At 45.4% G+C, this 23,419-nt stretch overlaps 8 protein-coding genes across 8 annotated transcripts; 7 read left to right on the top strand and 1 right to left on the bottom strand.

Annotated features, from left to right (window-relative positions):
* Positions 1-521: 521 nt before the first annotated feature.
* Positions 522-1,677, top strand: JR316_0007584 (uncharacterized protein; the record flags this gene model as incomplete). Its single annotated transcript, XM_047893320.1, has 2 exons — positions 522-1,403; positions 1,477-1,677. The coding sequence occupies 2 exons, from the start codon at positions 522-524 to the stop codon at positions 1,675-1,677; spliced, it is 1,083 nt and encodes a 360-aa protein (XP_047748602.1).
* Positions 1,678-2,003: 326 nt separating this feature from the next.
* Positions 2,004-4,052, top strand: JR316_0007583 (uncharacterized protein; the record flags this gene model as incomplete). Its single annotated transcript, XM_047893319.1, has 2 exons — positions 2,004-2,196; positions 2,239-4,052. The coding sequence occupies 2 exons, from the start codon at positions 2,004-2,006 to the stop codon at positions 4,050-4,052; spliced, it is 2,007 nt and encodes a 668-aa protein (XP_047748601.1).
* Positions 4,053-6,175: 2,123 nt separating this feature from the next.
* Positions 6,176-7,331, top strand: JR316_0007582 (uncharacterized protein; the record flags this gene model as incomplete). Its single annotated transcript, XM_047893318.1, has 2 exons — positions 6,176-7,057; positions 7,131-7,331. 2 exons carry the CDS (start codon positions 6,176-6,178, stop codon positions 7,329-7,331), a joined length of 1,083 nt encoding a protein of 360 aa, XP_047748600.1.
* A 326-nt stretch (positions 7,332-7,657) lies between these two features.
* JR316_0007581 (uncharacterized protein) lies at positions 7,658-9,706 on the top strand (the record flags this gene model as incomplete). The annotated part of the gene is made up of 2 exons (XM_047893317.1): positions 7,658-7,850; positions 7,893-9,706. 2 exons carry the CDS (start codon positions 7,658-7,660, stop codon positions 9,704-9,706), a joined length of 2,007 nt encoding a protein of 668 aa, XP_047748599.1.
* A 515-nt stretch (positions 9,707-10,221) lies between these two features.
* JR316_0007580 (uncharacterized protein) lies at positions 10,222-11,101 on the top strand (the record flags this gene model as incomplete). The annotated part of the gene is made up of 2 exons (XM_047893316.1): positions 10,222-10,348; positions 10,425-11,101. The coding sequence occupies 2 exons, from the start codon at positions 10,222-10,224 to the stop codon at positions 11,099-11,101; spliced, it is 804 nt and encodes a 267-aa protein (XP_047748598.1).
* A 1,754-nt stretch (positions 11,102-12,855) lies between these two features.
* On the top strand, positions 12,856-16,389 carry JR316_0007579 (uncharacterized protein; the record flags this gene model as incomplete). Its single annotated transcript, XM_047893315.1, has 2 exons — positions 12,856-14,046; positions 14,335-16,389. The coding sequence occupies 2 exons, from the start codon at positions 12,856-12,858 to the stop codon at positions 16,387-16,389; spliced, it is 3,246 nt and encodes a 1,081-aa protein (XP_047748597.1).
* Positions 16,390-17,375: 986 nt separating this feature from the next.
* JR316_0007578 (uncharacterized protein) lies at positions 17,376-19,424 on the top strand (the record flags this gene model as incomplete). Its single annotated transcript, XM_047893314.1, has 2 exons — positions 17,376-18,881; positions 18,906-19,424. 2 exons carry the CDS (start codon positions 17,376-17,378, stop codon positions 19,422-19,424), a joined length of 2,025 nt encoding a protein of 674 aa, XP_047748596.1.
* A 900-nt stretch (positions 19,425-20,324) lies between these two features.
* Positions 20,325-23,082, bottom strand: JR316_0007577 (uncharacterized protein; the record flags this gene model as incomplete). Its single annotated transcript, XM_047893313.1, has 5 exons — positions 20,325-20,851; positions 20,913-21,010; positions 21,205-21,617; positions 21,785-22,018; positions 22,072-23,082. The coding sequence occupies 5 exons, from the start codon at positions 23,080-23,082 to the stop codon at positions 20,325-20,327; spliced, it is 2,283 nt and encodes a 760-aa protein (XP_047748595.1).
* Positions 23,083-23,419: the final 337 nt, after the last annotated feature.

Below are 23,419 nucleotides of genomic sequence, written 5' to 3'. Positions count from 1 at the left end.
ACTAGGTGGTAGTGGGGTCTTCGGATCTTAAGATATAGTCTTGGGAGTGGGGAAACCCACATCTGGTATCTAAACCGCGCCTCGCTGCTTACGAGGACGGCCCGAAGTCCAGAACCGCTTAAAACGCGGGTGACCCGGCCTCCCCTTAGTAAAGGGAGTTAACACAAGGATGGACAAATAGTTCGTCGCCGGAAATGAACCTGTGGCTGTAATGGCTGATGTGGCGCCCCTTGGTAAAGGGCTTAAAGGGTATTAGCCTGCCATGTCCAATGGCATGAGAGTGTCCCTTGGTAAAGGACTTAATAGGCAATAGCCTGCTCTTTTGTCATGAGCGGTATGTAGTGATCGTTTGCCTGTACGGTAGCGCCCATTGCTTGCACTGGTCCACGCCCGTAAAAAATCACGAGCCGCTGGCTACTTTCCATTTAACTCCCAGTTTAAACTAGTCGCTCGCACCTCGCTTCGCTCGGTGCTCGCTCCCCCCCTAAACCCAACGACTTTGCTATTATCCATCAGCCACTATGTCATCTCAATACTCTGCTGCTTTCTCTCGTGCCATGTCCCCCACCCTGGACGCACTCACCCAGGCCGTCGTCAACAACACCGTTTTCGGCGTCAACGATGAAGCAGGCCGCCATAACGCTCTGATCGACGAGCTGGCCACTGTGGTCATCAAAAAAATAGCTGAGTGCCGCTCCGTTGACCAAGTCATAGACTGCGTCTTTTTTGACTATCGTGCTGCCCTTAGGGAGTTTCTCCTCAACCTCGCATCGTGGTGCGATAAGAGGGAAACAGTCAAGGCTAGCCTCGAGCGCCTTGAATCTGCCGTTAGCGCAGGCAACACGCCCAATCGCCTTAAGGTGAAGGCACCCGAGTTCCAACTTACGAAGGAATTCGCGGATGCCGGGTCAGCGGAGGCTCTTCGAGTCTCCACTACGTTCTCTACCGCTCGTGACGCCTTCCAAAAGGCAATTAACGACGGCGCCATTCAGGCGAAAAAGGACGAGCTGACTTTTTGGGATGATAAATGCGCACTCAACTCTTGCTACGAAGCTGCTGCCCTCATCGTTAAGGCAACTTACGATGATCGCAAATCCAGCTACAAGCTCCCTGTTTTCTCTACAGATAACAAGGGAGTTCGACGTATAGCAGAGTGGGTAGTGTCTCCGCAAAAGAAAGCCGAATGCAGTGCGCTGCAAACCATACTGCCGGCGATCTTTTCTCACATCAAACAAATTGTCAACATGCGCCACCGCGCTTTGGCAATTAAGATTGAGAAAAAGCGGACGACTGCGGCAACAGCCGATGTCGAGATGGCCGACGCGACCAAACCAGGTCCGTCGATTCAATCCCTTATTGATAAGGGCTTGAATGCACGTCTCAAGAAGCTCAACCTTGGATCTGTGGGCAAGAAGGCAAGTTTTCGTAACCCTTCACCCATAATTCTGGATACTAATTACTACTCTAATTACCCAGACTTTGTCTGGCCAGAATTCGTCCAAGGCTCCTCAACCTCAGGCCAAGAAAGCTGGCCCTTCGAAACCCAAGTCGTCGTCGACGCCTTCGCAACGCAAGCCTCAAACCAAGGCTTCCAACAAGGTCGACAACAAGAAGAAAGGGAAGGGGAGAGCTCCCGTCAAGAACGATCCAAAGGGAAAGGGAAAGGCAAGAGCCTAGATGCGCGGTCTAATGTAGTACCTTTTACGTCGGTGAGACCCGCCTTCCCCAACTCTATTCCTGACGATATACTCACCATGACTAAAACAGACGCAGTTTCTTTCGTACACTTACATACTCCAATATCATTCTTGTTGGCTGGCCAGTATCGTAGTAGTGTACATTGTAGTCCTGGTGTTTCTGTCCCTGTTGATGTAGCAAACGATCTCTCTCTCGGACTTAATTATATGTTTTTCACTCTGCCTTCTAAAAGTCTGATCATGCAAGCATGGAATGATTTCCAACGAAGAATAAGATGGCGTATCTATTTTTTGTTTAAGGAAGGCATGAATAAACCTTTTGATCCAGATTATGGAGTAAGCTCAAAAAAGAAAGAGAAACCTCCTGTATTACCGCAATATATGGAACTTGGCCTTTCGATGGGACGTCGGTACGTGCAACGCACGATCGCAAGTATCCCGGAAGAAGCCCTTACGGAGATGCGAAAGCACGCGTTCTCTCCTAAAAGGGACAAGATCCGTAAGTTTCTTATCGATAACAACTATGTTATTACGATGACAGATAAGAATCTTGGCCTCGCGGTGTCTGAACGCGACTGGATATTAAGGAATGAACTCAATCTTCTTGAAGATGAACGTAATTACGAAGAGTTAGAATTCGAAGTTGCGCAAGAAGTTATGAAGAGCAAAATGATTCAGATGCAAACGCTCGCACGTACTGTCGAAGATGAACATCTGTTTCTATTTGAACTTGGGTTGTCTCGATTCTTTCTATCGAATGTACCGGAAGACGGATCATCGTTCAAGTATCCTCAATTTCATGGTATACCTAAAATCCACAAGAAACCTACTGGATTTAGGCCCATAATTCCGTGTCACTCTGTAGTATTTAATCCTGCAGCCAAGTTTGTATCAAAAGAGCTTAAGCCGATTATTAAATCGACTCCTTCAATCATACACGGAACGAAGGATCTCTTTACGAGATTAAGCCAATTGCATATAGACTCCAAAAGACAATGGTATTTTGTCACTGGAGATGTAGTTGCTTTCTATCCCAATATTCCGTTGGACTTGTGCATCGAAATCGTTTGTAGTATGTACGAGGAATGGTTACTCAACGCTTCGGAAGAAAACACTGCATTAGCCCATATTAATCCAAATTCGTTAGAGAATAACTTGGTTAAATTGGGCATCTTTAAACGTGCTATCGAGATTGGCAATACGCAATTGATAACACAACATGGGTCTAGATATTTTAGACAAAAAAATGGCCTCGCAATGGGCGTCGCGGATTCTCCGGACCTTGCTAACCTCTTTGGAGCCCATTTTGAAATAAAGTCAAAAATCTTAGACCACCCAAACGTGGCCTTCTATGGAAGGTACATCGACGATTGTTTCGCAATTGTTTACGCCGAGTCCGAAGCACTTGCACTTAATCTTATTAAAGAAACAATAAAGTTCGATGGTTGTGTTATCGAATGGGCTGTTTCCTCGTCGGGATGTCAATTTCTCGATGCTTTCATATTCAAGGAGTCTGGAAAACTTCATTGGAAGCCTTTTGTCAAGACAGGAAACAACCGAGAACGAGTTCCATGGGTATCACATCATCCTTTGGACGTCAAACGTGGCGTCTACATTGGAGAGTTATCCAGGTTAGCCGTGCTATGTAGTACCAAGGAAATCTACATCGGAGCAATTAGAGACCTTAACGCTCTCTATTTGATGCGCGGTTATCCCGAAAACCTAGTCATATCTTGGTGTAAGAAGAATATACAAGAACGTTGGGAAAAGCGATTCGCTTTACGAGTCGCAGAGCACGACGAATCCATTCTTGTACTTAAAACCAGATTTGATCAGGTATGGAATTGGTTTTCAGCTGCTGAACTTGGAAAAACTGTTACCGAGTACTGGTCGGCATGGTATGAACATGCCGAGAAAGGTTTGTATAGTGCAGACTCGTCCAGACCCCTTATCAAACCAGATCCAAATTACGTTCACGACCTCGATGATGTTCGCCCGGAGCTGTTCACACAGATCCTCGTGGACGGAGAAACTGAGTTCGTACCGGATTTGAGGAAGATAGGACTACTCGGAAGTCGTTGGATAGTATCGCGAAAACGCAATACTAATCTTTTCGACCTTGCAAATGTGTGGAAGAAAACAGTCTTTCGTAAACTGGATGAAGACATCGCTGAAAAAGGTGGTGTTGTTCCCGAAACTCAAAACGTTAATGAAACTTATCATTCTGCTTTAGTTGAAGCTGCTGAGCAGATAAGTATCGAAAGTGATAACGAGATAATACTTCATAGACGTTCAATCTCACAAGAGAGGGAACATCCAGAATTTGGCAGAATATCCAAATCTTACAACCGATGAAAAGAATACTAGCGCTTAAGGCGTAAAGCATTAGAAAAAAACCCTAACCGTAAGTATTCCTTGCTATAAAGTAACAAACATCTACTTACAAGCAACACATTGGATTGAATAGCTAAACCTAAACCTAAACCCTAAACCCTAAACCCTAAACCCTAACCTAACCCCAACCCTAAGCTAACTAAGTCTAACCTTAGTAGGAAGTAAGGTAGGCGTGTGAACTTCCGAACGGCATGTGATTGTGAAGGGCCGGATCTAATTTAGTACATGGGAAAAGTTACTTAGTACTTCGGGAAAAGTTCCTTAGTACCGTGGAAACATTTTTGATGGACCGGATCATGAACTGTCCAATTAAGATTCACAACAATCAATCATTCTATTGTTTGATTGTTAGGTAAGGACCCAGGTAAGTTATTTATACTCTAGACATGTGAATATTCCCATGTCGCGGTTACTCGGAGCCACGTAACCAGAGTAATCTATATCCATGTGATTCACATCACAGTCAATAACCCACGATGTCAAAGAACAAAAGTGTTGGATCCACTTTTGACAGGTTACCATGTGCCACATCGACCCGTGACACTCTGTTCATCAGAGACCTGTCTAACTTGACAATAAACATTGACAGATTTGTGATAGTCGGTAAGATACATGACAGCTGCGCAGCATCACTTCACGCGCTGTCATCGGATGTCTAGAACATTCCTTCTAAGAATAGCCACTGAAGAGTCTATAAAGACGAAAGGGCTGGTTGTTGGGATCCCCCAACAGCCCTCTGGCTACTTTCCATTTAACTCCCAGTTTAAACTAGTCGCTCGCACCTCGCTTCGCTCGGTGCTCGCTCCCCCCCTAAACCCTAAACCCTAAACCCTAAACCCTAAACCCTAAACCCTAAAACCCTAAAAACCTGTCTAACTTGACAATAAACATTGACAGATTTGTGATAGTCGGTAAGATACATGACAGCTGCGCAGCATCACTTCACGCGCTGTCATCGGATGTCTAGAACATTCCTTCTAAGAATAGCCACTGAAGAGTCTATAAAGACGAAAGGGCTGGTTGTTGGGATCCCCCAACAGCCCTCAAGTACTCGTCCTCTCCCAAACTCCTGCCGCTTGTGCCTTCCCAACTCATCCGGGAGCCCTTTCGTCACTGATCTTGCCCTTGACTCGGGGACGTTTCATCGACATGTTGGCTGCCTCACGGCAAGCGGGGCCCTTTTTCTTTCACTCGCTCACGCCTTCTATGTTGGGTTACGGAGGTCATACAAACTCGTTTTAGTCTAGCTGCGGGGATATCCAGCTATGATGACTTTGTAATTCGAGGGCGCGCAGTTCTTCAATGGGTATGGACATCAGGTGAGAGTACACTGGGGGTTGTCAGGACCAGCTCTGCTGGATACGCTCCTGGCAAGTCGGTTGCAGCCGGCGACACTACCGAATTGCTGGGACGTCCTAAAGCTTGTGGGTACCGCCGACCGCTGGAAACAGCCTAGGCACCGGTGGCGACCGGGTATGGTAACAATCCCCAAGATTCAGCGAAAGCTGGAATGGATAATCAGCAGCGAATCCGTAACGGTCACGCCGACGGAAGCGTTCAACGACTAGGTGGTAGTGGGGTCTTCGGATCTTAAGATATAGTCTTGGGAGTGGGGAAACCCACATCTGGTATCTAAACCGCGCCTCGCTGCTTACGAGGACGGCCCGAAGTCCAGAACCGCTTAAAACGCGGGTGACCCGGCCTCCCCTTAGTAAAGGGAGTTAACACAAGGATGGACAAATAGTTCGTCGCCGGAAATGAACCTGTGGCTGTAATGGCTGATGTGGCGCCCCTTGGTAAAGGGCTTAAAGGGTATTAGCCTGCCATGTCCAATGGCATGAGAGTGTCCCTTGGTAAAGGACTTAATAGGCAATAGCCTGCTCTTTTGTCATGAGCGGTATGTAGTGATCGTTTGCCTGTACGGTAGCGCCCATTGCTTGCACTGGTCCACGCCCGTAAAAAATCACGAGCCGCTGGCTACTTTCCATTTAACTCCCAGTTTAAACTAGTCGCTCGCACCTCGCTTCGCTCGGTGCTCGCTCCCCCCCTAAACCCAACGACTTTGCTATTATCCATCAGCCACTATGTCATCTCAATACTCTGCTGCTTTCTCTCGTGCCATGTCCCCCACCCTGGACGCACTCACCCAGGCCGTCGTCAACAACACCGTTTTCGGCGTCAACGATGAAGCAGGCCGCCATAACGCTCTGATCGACGAGCTGGCCACTGTGGTCATCAAAAAAATAGCTGAGTGCCGCTCCGTTGACCAAGTCATAGACTGCGTCTTTTTTGACTATCGTGCTGCCCTTAGGGAGTTTCTCCTCAACCTCGCATCGTGGTGCGATAAGAGGGAAACAGTCAAGGCTAGCCTCGAGCGCCTTGAATCTGCCGTTAGCGCAGGCAACACGCCCAATCGCCTTAAGGTGAAGGCACCCGAGTTCCAACTTACGAAGGAATTCGCGAATGCCGGGTCAGCGGAGGCTCTTCGAGTCTCCACTACGTTCTCTACCGCTCGTGACGCCTTCCAAAAGGCAATTAACGACGGCGCCATTCAGGCGAAAAAGGACGAGCTGACTTTTTGGGATGATAAATGCGCACTCAACTCTTGCTACGAAGCTGCTGCCCTCATCGTTAAGGCAACTTACGATGATCGCAAATCCAGCTACAAGCTCCCTGTTTTCTCTACAGATAACAAGGGAGTTCGACGTATAGCAGAGTGGGTAGTGTCTCCGCAAAAGAAAGCCGAATGCAGTGCGCTGCAAACCATACTGCCGGCGATCTTTTCTCACATCAAACAAATTGTCAACATGCGCCACCGCGCTTTGGCAATTAAGATTGAGAAAAAGCGGACGACTGCGGCAACAGCCGATGTCGAGATGGCCGACGCGACCAAACCAGGTCCGTCGATTCAATCCCTTATTGATAAGGGCTTGAATGCACGTCTCAAGAAGCTCAACCTTGGATCTGTGGGCAAGAAGGCAAGTTTTCGTAACCCTTCACCCATAATTCTGGATACTAATTACTACTCTAATTACCCAGACTTTGTCTGGCCAGAATTCATCCAAGGCTCCTCAACCTCAGGCCAAGAAAGCTGGCCCTTCGAAACCCAAGTCGTCGTCGACGCCTTCGCAACGCAAGCCTCAAACCAAGGCTTCCAACAAGGTCGACAACAAGAAGAAAGGGAAGGGGAGAGCTCCCGTCAAGAACGATCCAAAGGGAAAGGGAAAGGCAAGAGCCTAGATGCGCGGTCTAATGTAGTACCTTTTACGTCGGTGAGACCCGCCTTCCCCAACTCTATTCCTGACGATATACTCACCATGACTAAAACAGACGCAGTTTCTTTCGTACACTTACATACTCCAATATCATTCTTGTTGGCTGGCCAGTATCGTAGTAGTGTACATTGTAGTCCTGGTGTTTCTGTCCCTGTTGATGTAGCAAACGATCTCTCTCTCGGACTTAATTATATGTTTTTCACTCTGCCTTCTAAAAGTCTGATCATGCAAGCATGGAATGATTTCCAACGAAGAATAAGATGGCGTATCTATTTTTTGTTTAAGGAAGGCATGAATAAACCTTTTGATCCAGATTATGGAGTAAGCTCAAAAAAGAAAGAGAAACCTCCTGTATTACCGCAATATATGGAACTTGGCCTTTCGATGGGACGTCGGTACGTGCAACGCACGATCGCAAGTATCCCGGAAGAAGCCCTTACGGAGATGCGAAAGCACGCGTTCTCTCCTAAAAGGGACAAGATCCGTAAGTTTCTTATCGATAACAACTATGTTATTACGATGACAGATAAGAATCTTGGCCTCGCGGTGTCTGAACGCGACTGGATATTAAGGAATGAGCTCAATCTTCTTGAAGATGAACGTAATTACGAAGAGTTAGAATTCGAAGTTGCGCAAGAAGTTATGAAGAGCAAAATGATTCAGATGCAAACGCTCGCACGTACTGTCGAAGATGAACATCTGTTTCTATTTGAACTTGGGTTGTCTCGATTCTTTCTATCGAATGTACCGGAAGACGGATCATCGTTCAAGTATCCTCAATTTCATGGTATACCTAAAATCCACAAGAAACCTACTGGATTTAGGCCCATAATTCCGTGTCACTCTGTAGTATTTAATCCTGCAGCCAAGTTTGTATCAAAAGAGCTTAAGCCGATTATTAAATCGACTCCTTCAATCATACACGGAACGAAGGATCTCTTTACGAGATTAAGCCAATTGCGTATAGACTCCAAAAGACAATGGTATTTTGTCACTGGAGATGTAGTTGCTTTCTATCCCAATATTCCGTTGGACTTGTGCATCGAAATCGTTTGTAGTATGTACGAGGAATGGTTACTCAACGCTTCGGAAGAAAACACTGCATTAGCCCATATTAATCCAAATTCGTTAGAGAATAACTTGGTTAAATTGGGCATCTTTAAACGTGCTATCGAGATTGGCAATACGCAATTGATAACACAACATGGGTCTAGATATTTTAGACAAAAAAATGGCCTCGCAATGGGCGTCGCGGATTCTCCGGACCTTGCTAACCTCTTTGGAGCCCATTTTGAAATAAAGTCAAAAATCTTAGACCACCCAAACGTGGCCTTCTATGGAAGGTACATCGACGATTGTTTCGCAATTGTTTACGCCGAGTCTGAAGCACTTGCACTTAATCTTATTAAAGAAACAATAAAGTTCGATGGTTGTGTTATCGAATGGGCTGTTTCCTCGTCGGGATGTCAATTTCTCGATGCTTTCATATTCAAGGAGTCTGGAAAACTTCATTGGAAGCCTTTTGTCAAGACAGGAAACAACCGAGAACGAGTTCCATGGGTATCACATCATCCTTTGGACGTCAAACGTGGCGTCTACATTGGAGAGTTATCCAGGTTAGCCGTGCTATGTAGTACCAAGGAAATCTACATCGGAGCAATTAGAGACCTTAACGCTCTCTATTTGATGCGCGGTTATCCCGAAAACCTAGTCATATCTTGGTGTAAGAAGAATATACAAGAACGTTGGGAAAAGCGATTCGCTTTACGAGTCGCAGAGCACGACGAATCCATTCTTGTACTTAAAACCAGATTTGATCAGGTATGGAATTGGTTTTCAGCTGCTGAACTTGGAAAAACTGTTACCGAGTACTGGTCGGCATGGTATGAACATGCCGAGAAAGGTTTGTATAGTGCAGACTCGTCCAGACCCCTTATCAAACCAGATCCAAATTACGTTCACGACCTCGATGATGTTCGCCCGGAGCTGTTCACACAGATCCTCGTGGACGGAGAAACTGAGTTCGTACCGGATTTGAGGAAGATAGGACTACTCGGAAGTCGTTGGATAGTATCGCGAAAACGCAATACTAATCTTTTCGACCTTGCAAATGTGTGGAAGAAAACAGTCTTTCGTAAACTGGATGAAGACATCGCTGAAAAAGGTGGTGTTGTTCCCGAAACTCAAAACGTTAATGAAACTTATCATTCTGCTTTAGTTGAAGCTGCTGAGCAGATAAGTATCGAAAGTGATAACGAGATAATACTTCATAGACGTTCAATCTCACAAGAGAGGGAACATCCAGAATTTGGCAGAATATCCAAATCTTACAACCGATGAAAAGAATACTAGCGCTTAAGGCGTAAAGCATTAGAAAAAAACCCTAACCGTAAGTATTCCTTGCTATAAAGTAACAAACATCTACTTACAAGCAACACATTGGATTGAATAGCTAAACCTAAACCTAAACCCTAAACCCTAAACCCTAAACCCTAACCTAACCCCAACCCTAAGCTAACTAAGTCTAACCTTAGTAGGAAGTAAGGTAGGCGTGTGAACTTCCGAACGGCATGTGATTGTGAAGGGCCGGATCTAATTTAGTACATGGGAAAAGTTACTTAGTACTTCGGGAAAAGTTCCTTAGTACCGTGGAAACATTTTTGATGGACCGGATCATGAACTGTCCAATTAAGATTCACAACAATCAATCATTCTATTGTTTGATTGTTAGGTAAGGACCCAGGTAAGTTATTTATACTCTAGACATGTGAATATTCCCATGTCGCGGTTACTCGGAGCCACGTAACCAGAGTAATCTATATCCATGTGATTCACATCACAGTCAATAACCCACGATGTCAAAGAACAAAAGTGTTGGATCCACTTTTGACAGGTTACCATGTGCCACATCGACCCGTGACACTCTGTTCATCAGAGACCTGTCTAACTTGACAATAAACATTGACAGATTTGTGATAGTCGGTAAGATACATGACAGCTGCGCAGCATCACTTCACGCGCTGTCATCGGATGTCTAGAACATTCCTTCTAAGAATAGCCACTGAAGAGTCTATAAAGACGAAAGGGCTGGTTGTTGGGATCCCCCAACAGCCCTCTGGCTACTTTCCATTTAACTCCCAGTTTAAACTAGTCGCTCGCACCTCGCTTCGCTCGGTGCTCGCTCCCCCCCTAAACCCTAAAACCAGGTTTGATCAGGTATGGAATTGGTTTTCAGCTGCTGAACTTGGAAAGACTATTACCGAGTACTGGTCGGCATGGTATGAACATGCCGAGAAAGATCTGTATAGTGCAGACTCGTCCAGACCCCTTATCAAACCAGATCCAAATTACGTTCACGACCTCGATGATGTTCGCCCGGAGCTGTTCACACAGATCCTCGTGGACGGAGAAACTGAGTTCGTACCGGATTTGAGGAAGATAGGACTACTCGGAAGTCGTTGGATAGTATCGCGAAAGCGCAATACTAATCTTTTCGACCTTGCAAATGTGTGGAAGAAAACAGTCTTTCGTAAACTGGATGAAGACATCGCTGAAAAAGGTGGTGTTGTTCCCGAAACTCAAAACGTTAATGAAACTTATCATTCTGCTTTAGTTGAAGCTGCTGAACAGATAAGTATCGAAAGTGATAACGAGATAATACTTCATAGACGTTCAATCTCACAAGAGAGGGAACATCCAGAATTCGGCAGAATATCCAAATCTTACAACCGATGAAAAGAATACTAGCGCGTAAGGCGTAAAGCATTAGAAAAAAACCCTAACCGTAAGTATTCCTTGCTACAAAGTAACAAACATCTACTTACAAGCAACACATTGGATTAAATAGCTAAACCTAAACCTAAACCCTAAACCCTAAACCCTAAGCCCTAACCTAACCCCAACCCTAAGCTAACTAAGTCTAACCTTAGTAGGAAGTAAGGTAGGCGTGTGAACTTCCGAAAGGCATGTGATTGTGAAGGGCCGGATCTAATTTAGTACATGGGAAAAGTTACTTAGTACCTCGGGAAAAGTTCCTTAGTACCGTGGAAACATTTTTGATGGACCGGATCATGAACTGTCCAATTAAGATTCACAACAATCAATCAATTGATTGTTAGGTAAGGACCCAGGTAAGCTATTTATACTCTTGACATGAGAATATTCCCATGTCACGGTTACTCGGAGCCACGTAACCAGAGTATTTTATATCCATGTGATTCACATCACAGTCAATAACCCACGATGTCAAAGAACAAAAGTGTTGGATCCACTTTTGACAGGTTACCATGTGCCACATCGACCCGTGACACTCTGTTCATCAGAGATCTATCTAACTTGACAATAAACATTGACAGATTTGTGATAGTCGGTAAGATACATGACAGCTGCGCAGCATCACTTCACGCGCTGTCATCGGATGTTCCAGAACATTCCTTCTAAGAATAGCCACTGAAGAGTCTATAAAGACGAAAGGGCTGGCTGCTGATAACAATCAACAGCTCTCTGGCTACTTTCCATTTAACTCACAGTTTAAATTAGTCGCTCGCACCTCGCTTCGCTCGGTGCTCGCTCCCCCCCTAAACCCTAAACCCTAAACCCTAAACCCTAAACCCTAAACGAAAGGGCTGGCTGCTGATAACAATCAACAGCCCTCTGGCCTTCTTTCTATTTCAAACTCACAGTTTAAACTAGTCGCTCGCACCTCGCTTCGCTCGGTGCTCGCTCCCCCCCTAAACCCTAAACCCTAAGCCCTAACCTAACCCCAACCCTAAGCTAACTAAGTCTAACCTTAGTAGGAAGTAAGGTAGGCGTGTGAACTTCCGAACGGCATGTGATTGTGAAGGGCCGGATCTAATTTAGTACATGGGAAAAGTTACTTAGTACTTCGGGAAAAGTTCCTTAGTACCGTGGAAACATTTTTGATGGACCGGATCATGAATTGTCCAATTAAGATTCACAACAATCAATCATTCTATTTTTTGATTGTTAGGTAAGGACCCAGGTAAGCTATTTATACTCTAGACATGTGAATATTCCCATGTCGCGGTTACTCGGAGCCACGTAACCAGAGTAATCTATATCCATGTGATTCACATCACAGTCAATAACCCACGATGTCAAAGAACAAAAGTGTTGGATCCACTTTTGACAGGTTACCATGTGCCACATTGACCCGTGACACTCTGTTCATCAGAGACCTGTCTAACTTGACAATAAACATTGACAGATTTGTGATAGTCGGTAAGATACATGACAGCTGCGCAGCATCACTTCACGCGCTGTCATCGGATGTTCCAGAACATTCCTTCTAAGAATAGCCACTGAAGAGTCTATAAAGACGAAAGGGCTGGCCGTTTGTACCCCCAAACAGCCCTCTGGCCTTCTTTCTATTTCAAACTCACAGTTTAAACTAGTCGCTCGCACCTCGCTTCGCTCGGTGCTCGCTCCCCCCCTAAACCCAACGACTTTGCTATCACCCATCAGTTACCATGTCATCCCAATACTCTGCTGCATTCTCTCGTGCCATGTCCCCTACCCTGGACGCACTCACCCAGGCCGTCGTCAACAACACTGTCTTCGGCGTCAACGATGAAGCAGGCCGCCATAACGCTCTTATCGACGAGCTGGCCACTGTGGTCATCAAAAAAATAGCTGAGTGCCGCTCCGTTGACCAAGTCATAGACTGCGTCTTTTTTGACTATCGTGCTGCCCTCAGGGAGTTTCTCCTCAACCTCGCATCGTGGTGCGACAAGAGGGAAACAGTCAAGGCTAGCCTCGAGCGCCTTGAATCTGCCGTTAGCGCAGGCAACACGCCCAATCGCCTTAAGGTGAAGGCGCCCGAGTTCCAACTCACGAAGGAATTCGCGGATGCCGGGTCAGCGGAGGCTCTTCGAGTCTCCACTACGTTCTCTACCGCTCGTGACGTCTTCCAAAAGACGATTAACGACGGCGCCATTCAGGCGAAAAAGGACGAGCTGGCCTTTTGGGATGATAAATGCGCGCTCAACTCTTGCTACGAAGCTGCTGCCCTCATCGTTAAGGCAACTTACGATGACCGCAAATCCAGCTACAAGCTCCCTGTTTTCTCTACAGACAACAAGGGAGTCCGACGTATAGCAGAGTGGGTAGTGTCTCCGCAAAAGAAAGCCGAATGCAGTGCGCTGCAAACTATACTGCCGGCGATCTTTTCTCATATCAAACAGATTGTCAACATGCGCCACCGCGCCTTGGCAATTAAGATTGAGAAAAAGCGGACGACTGCGGCAACAGCCGATGTCGAGATGGCCGACGCGACCAAACCAGGTCCGTCGATTCAATCCCTTATTGATAAGGGCTTGAATGCACGTCTCAAGAAGCTCAACCTTGGATCTGTGGGCAAGAAGGCAAGTTTTCGTAACCCTTCACCCATAATTCTGGACACTAATTATTACTCTAATTACCCAGACTTTGTCTGGCCCGAATTCGTCCAAGGCTCCTCAACCTCAGGCCAGAAAAGCTGGCCCTTCGAAACCCAAGTCGTCGTCGACGCCTTTGCAGAGGAAGCCTCAAACCAAGGCTTCCAACAAGGTCGACAACAAGAAGAAAGGGAAGGGGAGAGCTCCCGTCAAGAACAACGATCCAAAGGGAAAGGGAAAGGCAAGAGCCTAGACGCGCGGTCTACTGTAGCATCATTTACGTCGGTGAGACCCGCCTTCCCCAACTCTATTCCTGACGATATACTCACCATGACTAAAACAGACGCAGTTTCTTTTGTACACCTCAATACCCCGATTTCATTCTTATTGGCTGGCCAGTATAGATCTAGTGTACACTGTAGTCCTGGTGTTTCGGTCCCTGTTGATGTAGCAAATGATTTATCTCTTGGACTCAATTATATGTTTTTTACACTGCCTTCTAAAAGTCTGATCATGCAAGCATGGAATGATTTTCAACGAAGAATAAGATGGCGTATCTATTTTTTGTTTAAGGAAGGCATGAATAAACCCTTCGATCCAGACTATGGAGTAAGCTCTAAAAAGAAAGAGAAACCTCCAATGTTACCGCAATTTATGGAACTTGGCCTTTCAATGGGACGTCGGTACGTTATTAAAACGATCGCAAGTATCCCGGAAGAAGCCCTCAAGGAGATGCGAAAGCACGCGTTCTCTCCTAAAAGGGACAAGATCCAAAAGTTTCTTATCGATAACAACTATGTTATTACGATGACAGATAAGAATCTTGGCCTCGCGGTGTCTGAACGCGACTGGATATTAAGGAACGAGCTCAATCTTCTTGAAGATGAACGCAACTACGAAGAGTTAGAATTCGAAGTTGCTCAAGAAGTTATGAAGAGCAAAATGATTCAGATGCAAACTCTTGCACGTACCGTCGAAGATGAACATCTGTTTCTATTTGAACTTGGGTTGTCTCGATTTTTTCTATCGAATGTACCGGAAGATGGATCATCGTTCAAGTATCCTCAATTTCATGGTATACCTAAAATCCACAAGAAACCTACTGGATTTAGGCCCATAATTCCGTGTCACTCTGTAGTATTTAATCCTGCAGCCAAGTTTGTATCAAAAGAGCTTAAGCCGATTATTAAATCGACTCCTTCAATCATTCACGGAACGAAGGATCTCTTTACGAGATTAAGCCAATTGCGTATAGACTCCAAAAGACAATGGTATTTTGTCACTGGAGATGTAGTTGCTTTCTATCCCAATATTCCGTTGGACTTGTGCATCGAAATCGTTTGTAGTATGTACGAGGAATGGTTACTCAACACTTCGGAAGAAAACACTACATTAGCCCACATTAAGCCAAATTCGTTAGAGAATAACTTGGTTAAATTGGGCATCTTTAAACGTGCTATCGAGATTGGCAATACGCAATTGATAACACAACATGGGTCTAGATATTTTAGACAAAAAAATGGCCTCGCAATGGGCGTCGCGGATTCTCCGGACCTTGCTAACCTCTTTGGAGCCCATTTTGAAATAAAGTCAAAAATCTTGGACCACCCAAACGTGGCCTTCTATGGAAGGTACATCGACGATTGTTTCGCAATTGTTTACGCCGAGTCCGAAGCACTTGCACTTAATCTTATTAAAGAAACAATAAAGTTCGATGGTTGTGTTATCGAATGGGCTGTTTCCTCGTCGGGATGTCAATTTCTCGATGCTTTCATATTCAAGGAGTCTGGAAAACTTCATTGGAAGCCTTTTGTCAAGACAGGAAACAACCGAGAACGAGTTCCATGGGTATCACATCATCCTTTGGACGTCAAACGTGGCGTTTACATTGGAGAGTTATCCAGGTTAGCCGTGCTATGTAGTACCAAGGAAATCTACATCGGAGCAATTAGAGACCTTAACGCTCTCTATTTGATGCGCGGTTATCCCGAAAACCTAGTCATGTCTTGGTGTAAGAAGAATATACAAGAACGTTGGGAAAAGCGATTTGCTTTACGAGTCGCAGAGCACGACGAATCCATTCTTGTACTTAAAACCAGGTTTGATCAGGTATGGAATTGGTTTTCAGCTGCTGAACTTGGAAAAACTGTTACCGAGTACTGGTCGGCATGGTATGAACATGCCGAGAAAGGTCTGTATAGTGCAGACTCGTCCAGACCCCTTATCAAACCAGATCCAAATTACGTTCACGACCTCGATGATGTTCGCCCGGAGCTGTTCACACAGATCCTCGTGGACGGAGAAACTGAGTTCGTACCGGATTTGAGGAAGATAGGACTACTCGGAAGTCGTTGGATAGTATCGCGAAAGCGCAATACTAATCTTTTCGACCTTGCAAATGTGTGGAAGAAAACAGTTTTTCGTAAACTGGATGAAGACATTGCCGAAAAAGGTGGTGTTGTTCCCGAAACTCAAAACGTTAATGAAACTTATCATTCTGCTCTAGTTGAAGCTGCTGAACAGATAAGTATCGAAAGCGATAACGAGATAATACTTCATAGACGTTCAATCTCACAAGAGAGGGAACATCCAGAATTCGGCAGAATATCCAAATCTTACAACCGATGAAAAGAATACTAGCGCTTAAGGCGTAAAGCATTAGAAAAAAACCCTAACCGTAAGTATTCATTGCTATAAAGTAACAAACATCTACTTACAAGCAACACATTGGATTGAATAGCTAAACCTAAACCTAAACCCTAAACCCTAAACCCTAAGCCCTAACCTAACCCCAACCCTAAGCTAACTAAGTCTAACCTTAGTAGGAAGTAAGGTAGGCGTGTGAACTTCCGAACGGCATGTGATTGTGAAGGGCCGGATCTAATTTAGTACATGGGAAAAGTTACTTAGTACTTCGGGAAAAGTTCCTTAGTACCGTGGAAACATTTTTGATGGACCGGATCATGAATTGTCCAATTAAGATTCACAACAATCAATCATTCTATTTTTTGATTGTTAGGTAAGGACCCAGGTAAGCTATTTATACTCTAGACATGTGAATATTCCCATGTCGCGGTTACTCGGAGCCACGTAACCAGAGTAATCTATATCCATGTGATTCACATCACAGTCAATAACCCACGATGTCAAAGAACAAAAGTGTTGGATCCACTTTTGACAGGTTACCATGTGCCACATTGACCCGTGACACTCTGTTCATCAGAGACCTGTCTAACTTGACAATAAACATTGACAGATTTGTGATAGTCGGTAAGATACATGACAGCTGCGCAGCATCACTTCACGCGCTGTCATCGGATGTTCCAGAACATTCCTTCTAAGAATAGCCACTGAAGAGTCTATAAAGACGAAAGGGCTGGCCGTTTGTACCCCCAAACAGCCCTCTGGCCTTCTTTCTATTTCAAACTCACAGTTTAAACTAGTCGCTCGCACCTCGCTTCGCTCGGTGCTCGCTCCCCCCCTAAACCCTAAACCCTAAACCCTAAACCCTAAACCCTAACCCTACACTGCCTTCTAAAAGTCTGATCATGCAAGCATGGAATGATTTTCAACGAAGAATAAGATGGCGTATCTATTTTTTGTTTAAGGAAGGCATGAATAAACCCTTCGATCCAGACTATGGAGTAAGCTCTAAAAAGAAAGAGAAACCTCCAATGTTACCGCAATTTATGGAACTTGGCCTTTCAATGGGACGTCGGTACGTTATTAAAACGATCGCAAGTATCCCGGAAGAAGCCCTCAAGGAGATGCGAAAGCACGCGTTCTCTCCTAAAAGGGACAAGATCCAAAAGTTTCTTATCGATAACAACTATGTTATTACGATGACAGATAAGAATCTTGGCCTCGCGGTGTCTGAACGCGACTGGATATTAAGGAACGAGCTCAATCTTCTTGAAGATGAACGCAACTACGAAGAGTTAGAATTCGAAGTTGCTCAAGAAGTTATGAAGAGCAAAATGATTCAGATGCAAACTCTTGCACGTACCGTCGAAGATGAACATCTGTTTCTATTTGAACTTGGGTTGTCTCGATTTTTTCTATCGAATGTACCGGAAGATGGATCATCGTTCAAGTATCCTCAATTTCATGGTATACCTAAAATCCACAAGAAACCTACTGGATTTAGGCCCATAATTCCGTGTCACTCTGTAGTATTTAATCCTGCAGCCAAGTTTGTATCAAAAGAGCTTAAGCCGATTATTAAATCGACTCCTTCAATCATTCACGGAACGAAGGATCTCTTTACGAGATTAAGCCAATTGCGTATAGACTCCAAAAGACAATGGTATTTTGTCACTGGAGATGTAGTTGCTTTCTATCCCAATATTCCGTTGGACTTGTGCATCGAAATCGTTTGTAGTATGTACGAGGAATGGTTACTCAACACTTCGGAAGAAAACACTACATTAGCCCACATTAAGCCAAATTCGTTAGAGAATAACTTGGTTAAATTGGGCATCTTTAAACGTGCTATCGAGATTGGCAATACGCAATTGATAACACAACATGGGTCTAGATATTTTAGACAAAAAAATGGCCTCGCAATGGGCGTCGCGGATTCTCCGGACCTTGCTAACCTCTTTGGAGCCCATTTTGAAATAAAGTCAAAAATCTTAGACCACCCAAACGTGGCCTTCTATGGAAGGTACATCGACGATTGTTTCGCAATTGTTTACGCCGAGTCCAAAGCACTTGCACTTAATCTTATTAAAGAAACAATAAAGTTCGATGGTTGTGTTATCGAATGGGCTGTTTCCTCGTCGGGATGTCAATTTCTCGATGCTTTCATATTCAAGGAGTCTGGAAAACTTCATTGGAAGCCATTTGTCAAGACAGGAAACAACCGAGAACGAGTTCCATGGGTATCACATCATCCTTTGGACGTCAAACGTGGCGTCTACATTGGAGAGTTATCCAGGCTAGCCGTGCTATGTAGTACCAAGGAAATCTACATCGGAGCAATTAGAGACCTTAACGCTCTCTATTTGATGCGCGGTTATCCCGAAAACCTAGTCATGTCTTGGTGTAAGAAGAATATACAAGAACGTTGGGAAAAGCGATTTGCTTTACGAGTCGCAGAGCACGACGAATCCATTCTTGTACTTAAAACCAGGTTTGATCAGGTATGGAATTGGTTTTCAGCTGCTGAACTTGGAAAAACTGTTACCGAGTACTGGTCGGCATGGTATGAACATGCCGAGAAAGGTCTGTATAGTGCAGACTCGTCCAGACCCCTTATCAAACCAGATCCAAATTACGTTCACGACCTCGATGATGTTCGCCCGGAGCTGTTCACACAGATCCTCGTGGACGGAGAAACTGAGTTCGTACCGGATTTGAGGAAGATAGGACTACTCGGAAGTCGTTGGATAGTATCGCGAAAGCGCAATACTAATCTTTTCGACCTTGCAAATGTGTGGAAGAAAACAGTTTTTCGTAAACTGGATGAAGACATTGCCGAAAAAGGTGGTGTTGTTCCCGAAACTCAAAACGTTAATGAAACTTATCATTCTGCTTTAGTTGAAGCTGCTGAACAGATAAGTATCGAAAGTGATAACGAGATAATACTTCATAGACGTTCAATCTCACAAGAGAGGGAACATCCAGAATTCGGCAGAATATCCAAATCTTACAACCGATGAAAAGAATACTAGCGCGTAAGGCGTAAAGCATTAGAAAAAAACCCTAACCGTAAGTATTCCTTGCTACAAAGTAACAAACATCTACTTACAAGCAACACATTGGATTAAATAGCTAAACCTAAACCTAAACCCTAAACCCTAAACCCTAAGCCCTAACCTAACCCCAACCCTAAGCTAACTAAGTCTAACCTTAGTAGGAAGTAAGGTAGGCGGGTGAACTTCCGAAAGGCATGTGATTGTGAAGGGCCGGATCTAATTTAGTACATGGGAAAAGTTACTTAGTACCTCGGGAAAAGTTCCTTAGTACCGTGGAAACATTTTTGATGGACCGGATCATGAACCGTCCAATTAAGATTCACAACAATCAATCAATTGATTGTTAGGTAAGGACCCAGGTAAGCTATTTATACTCTTGACATGAGAATATTCCCATGTCACGGTTACTCGGAGCCACGTAACCAGAGTATTTTATATCCATGTGATTCACATCACAGTCAATAACCCACGATGTCAAAGAACAAAAGTGTTGGATCCACTTTTGACAGGTTACCATGTGCCACATCGACCCGTGACACTCTGTTCATCAGAGATCTGTCTAACTTGACAATAAACATTGACAGATTTGTGATAGTCGGTAAGATACATGACAGCTGCGCAGCATCACTTCACGCGCTGTCATCGGATGTTCCAGAACATTCCTTCTAAGAATAGCCACTGAAGAGTCTATAAAGACGAAAGGGCTGGCTGCTGATAACAATCAACAGCCCTCTGGCCTTCTTTCTATTTCAAACTCACAGTTTAAACTAGTCGCTCGCACCTCGCTTCGCTCGGTGCTCGCTCCCCCCCTAAACCCTAAACCCTAACCCTAAACCCTAAACCCTAAACCCTAAACCCTAAACCCTAAACCCTAAAACCCTCGATACTGCGACATATAACCTTGTTCAATTCTCCGCTGCAGACGCCCTGAAGCTGGACAAAAAGCAAACTGGTGTCGGTACAGCAAGGGGCACCACCAATGTTGTTATGTTTGGCTTCTGCGTCGTAGGCTAGAATCATACGGGCATAGCGGCAAAGTATCATTTCATGGAACTTTTCTGTCGCCATGATATTTTGTGCATCCTTGTTTTTGTCCGTCTCAATCATGTAGTGGATGGACTTCGTGCGATGACATAGCCACTCTAGAATAGCCAAGGCTTCGCCACGGGCAAAGATGCACGCCTTGCGCTCTTCGTCGCTCAGGCTGTTGGTATCCCACCGCATCCATGCGTCTAACTGTGCCGAAGTCTTGGTGGAGAACATCTGATCGGGATTTCGATAGGTCTCGTAGTCGAGCGCATTTGCCAAGATCATGCACACGCACAGAGCTATCAAGCTCGAGTATCCGGACTGCGTACTGTAGAATGGGACATGGTACATTTCATAAAAATCTGAGAGAAAATAGAAGAAAAGAATCAGATATCTTGTAGGAAACGGTAAAAAACCTCATACCTTCTGGGTCGCTGTCACCTTCAACCAAAACCTTGTAGAACCAATGTATGGTTTGCTGCAGGAAAAATCGGGACGTTGAATGATTCGTATTCGTTGCCCTGTATCCAGCGGTAAAACAGTGAATGATTCCTGTCAGGGTTTCTTCGAAGGAAGTGGAGGAGTAAAAATGTCCGCCACGGCAAACCACTGAGGAGATAGAATACGCCATATGTAGAGTATTCGGTCTCATGAAGCTGTTTTTCAAAGTAGCGTCAATATAATCAAATGGGTAGGACATTCAAAAATCACATACAGTTCTGACTGGTTATCGAGAACAATCGCCTCGTAAATCCAGTCTTGGTGGTGCGTTTCCCCGTAATCCAGCTTGTCTCCCAGAAATACACGGCGGTCAGAAGAAAGGTCAACATCCAACCGTCTGGGATACATGATAATCCACAGCTTCAGTCCATGAAGAGGTTGGATGAAGGAACAGAAACCATTGGCATCGATATGGATATCTGAAAATGCCCCCTCTGTAGCTACGAGTCCCCATGACATATCACCAAATGGGACGGGGGTACTATACTTCCAGCTACCAGATGTAGCCCGAAGAGCAGCCGCCTCAGTACTCAAGTCAAAAGAGTGAGCGCCTGCATGAGGTAAAGGGATGTTGAGGGCATTGAGGATCTTTCCTCTTTTGCCTTTCATCCTCGCTGCTTCCATGACCTGAGAGAGGGACCCACACTTAATCCTCTCGATGGGGTTAGACGACATGGTCGACATATCTGTTACGGCCATTAGCATGAGACGCAGAAAGAAAAATCAAAACATCGAAGAGGAAACACACCTTGGATTGACCTGGTGCTCGTCATATCACCCATATGGCGACGTACCTGGCTGTAGAACTCGTCGGAGCAAGTTGAAATAGACTCCTCTTGAGAAGGAGACATAAGGACGACGTTCCTTTCAGAGAAAGACTCCATCAGATACATGGATTTCGTGGTGCTGCGGTCGAATACCGCAAAACATGATTCTTCGGGACGTGCTATGTGCAATGGAACTCCATCGACGTAGTCACTCTCGACCAATTCCAGAACCCTTTCAACACGATCCACGTCGGCTTGACTCTTGTTTGGAGAATAAATAAATGACGAAAAAATCAATATCGAGAATGACTTACATGGGCAACAACGCAGAAACTTTTAAGTTGGCCACGACCGTTGTAGGTGGACCAAACTTTGGTGCCATACACCTTCTCCGGAGTGCTGACGACATCAAGGGTGGTGTTGCTGTCGTACAGATCGACATCAATACACAGGTCGTCGTCCGAATCAAATGTGTCGGTAGCCTGCGTCGGCTTGCGTTTGGGAGGCCGCTTGGAAAGGCCCTGCCGGCCCTTCCCTTTCCCTTTCTGAGAGGAGTCAGCCGTGGTGTTTTTGCTCCTGTTTATCTGGGAAACAGGAGGAATCCTCAAAATAAGAGGAGCAGGAGGTGCGTTCTCCCCCTCCTTTTCGCCTTGGCTGTCTTCCAATGTATTCCTCTCCATGTCTGAGGAATCATTGTTTTGCTCTGGGCCTACCCCCTCTCCATCGACCGACATTCTGTCCTCCTGGACTGGTGGAACATCCCCTTGCCCCTGCTTCTCGGTCTCATTGTCCGACGAACTGTCGTCTGGCCTTTCCTCCTCACCATCTTCTGACATTCGGTTCTCCTCGTCGGGTCGTTCTCCGTCTTGCCCCTGCTTTTCGCCCTCGTGAACTTCCGACATACGATTTGCCTCGTCAGAAGACCCTTCAGCTCCTTGTCCAGCCCCGCCATCTCCCAAATTTTCTGGACCATTGGTATGTGGACCATCCTCCATTTGATGGTCGACATCAGCTTGCTCCGGATCGACGTTCATCTCACAATCCCCTGCAGATGAGGGCCCAGTATTCTCAGTCTGAAGTAGACCAGATCCAATATCATCACTCCGCGGCAAACCAGGTTGCTCGTCCGTGGGCACATCCTTGCCAGCCACCGAAGATGTGTCTTCCGGAGGCTGTATATCTGAGGTAGGGACCGTATTGTCCCCGTTCTCCTGTTGACCCATGCTGACATCCTTGCCAGCCACTGAAGACGTGTCTTCCGGAGGCTGTATATTTGAGGTAGGGACCATATTGTCCCCGTTCTCCCGTTGACCCATGCTGACCATTTCCGTCGTGTCCACTTCGTGATCATCGTCACCCTCCGCGTCTGCGTCGGACCCTTCACAGGTGGTTTTTTCACCATGATGGGAAACGGTCTGAAGTTGAGCTGTTTTAAACGGATTTAAATCATGTAATTGACGCAGACTTTGCTTATAACTTACCGTGTGGTTCAGTGCTGCGCCTTGCTAGGTTAGAATTTGCTGTAACCTCGGCGCTGCTTGTTGACGCTGGCCAATTATTAGTTTAAATTGTTATTTTGTTACAGTACGTAGAACACACATATGAAAAAGTGAAACGCGGGATCTTGTGCAATTACCCGCTCGCATTCCATCCAGTAGTCTG

This window comes from Psilocybe cubensis, chromosome 6 (assembly GCF_017499595.1).
Source record: "Psilocybe cubensis strain MGC-MH-2018 chromosome 6, whole genome shotgun sequence".
Lineage (NCBI taxonomy): Eukaryota > Fungi > Basidiomycota > Agaricomycetes > Agaricales > Agrocybaceae > Psilocybe > Psilocybe cubensis.
Note: the sequence above shows the minus strand (reverse complement) of the source record. Positions and strands in the feature narration are given on the sequence as shown.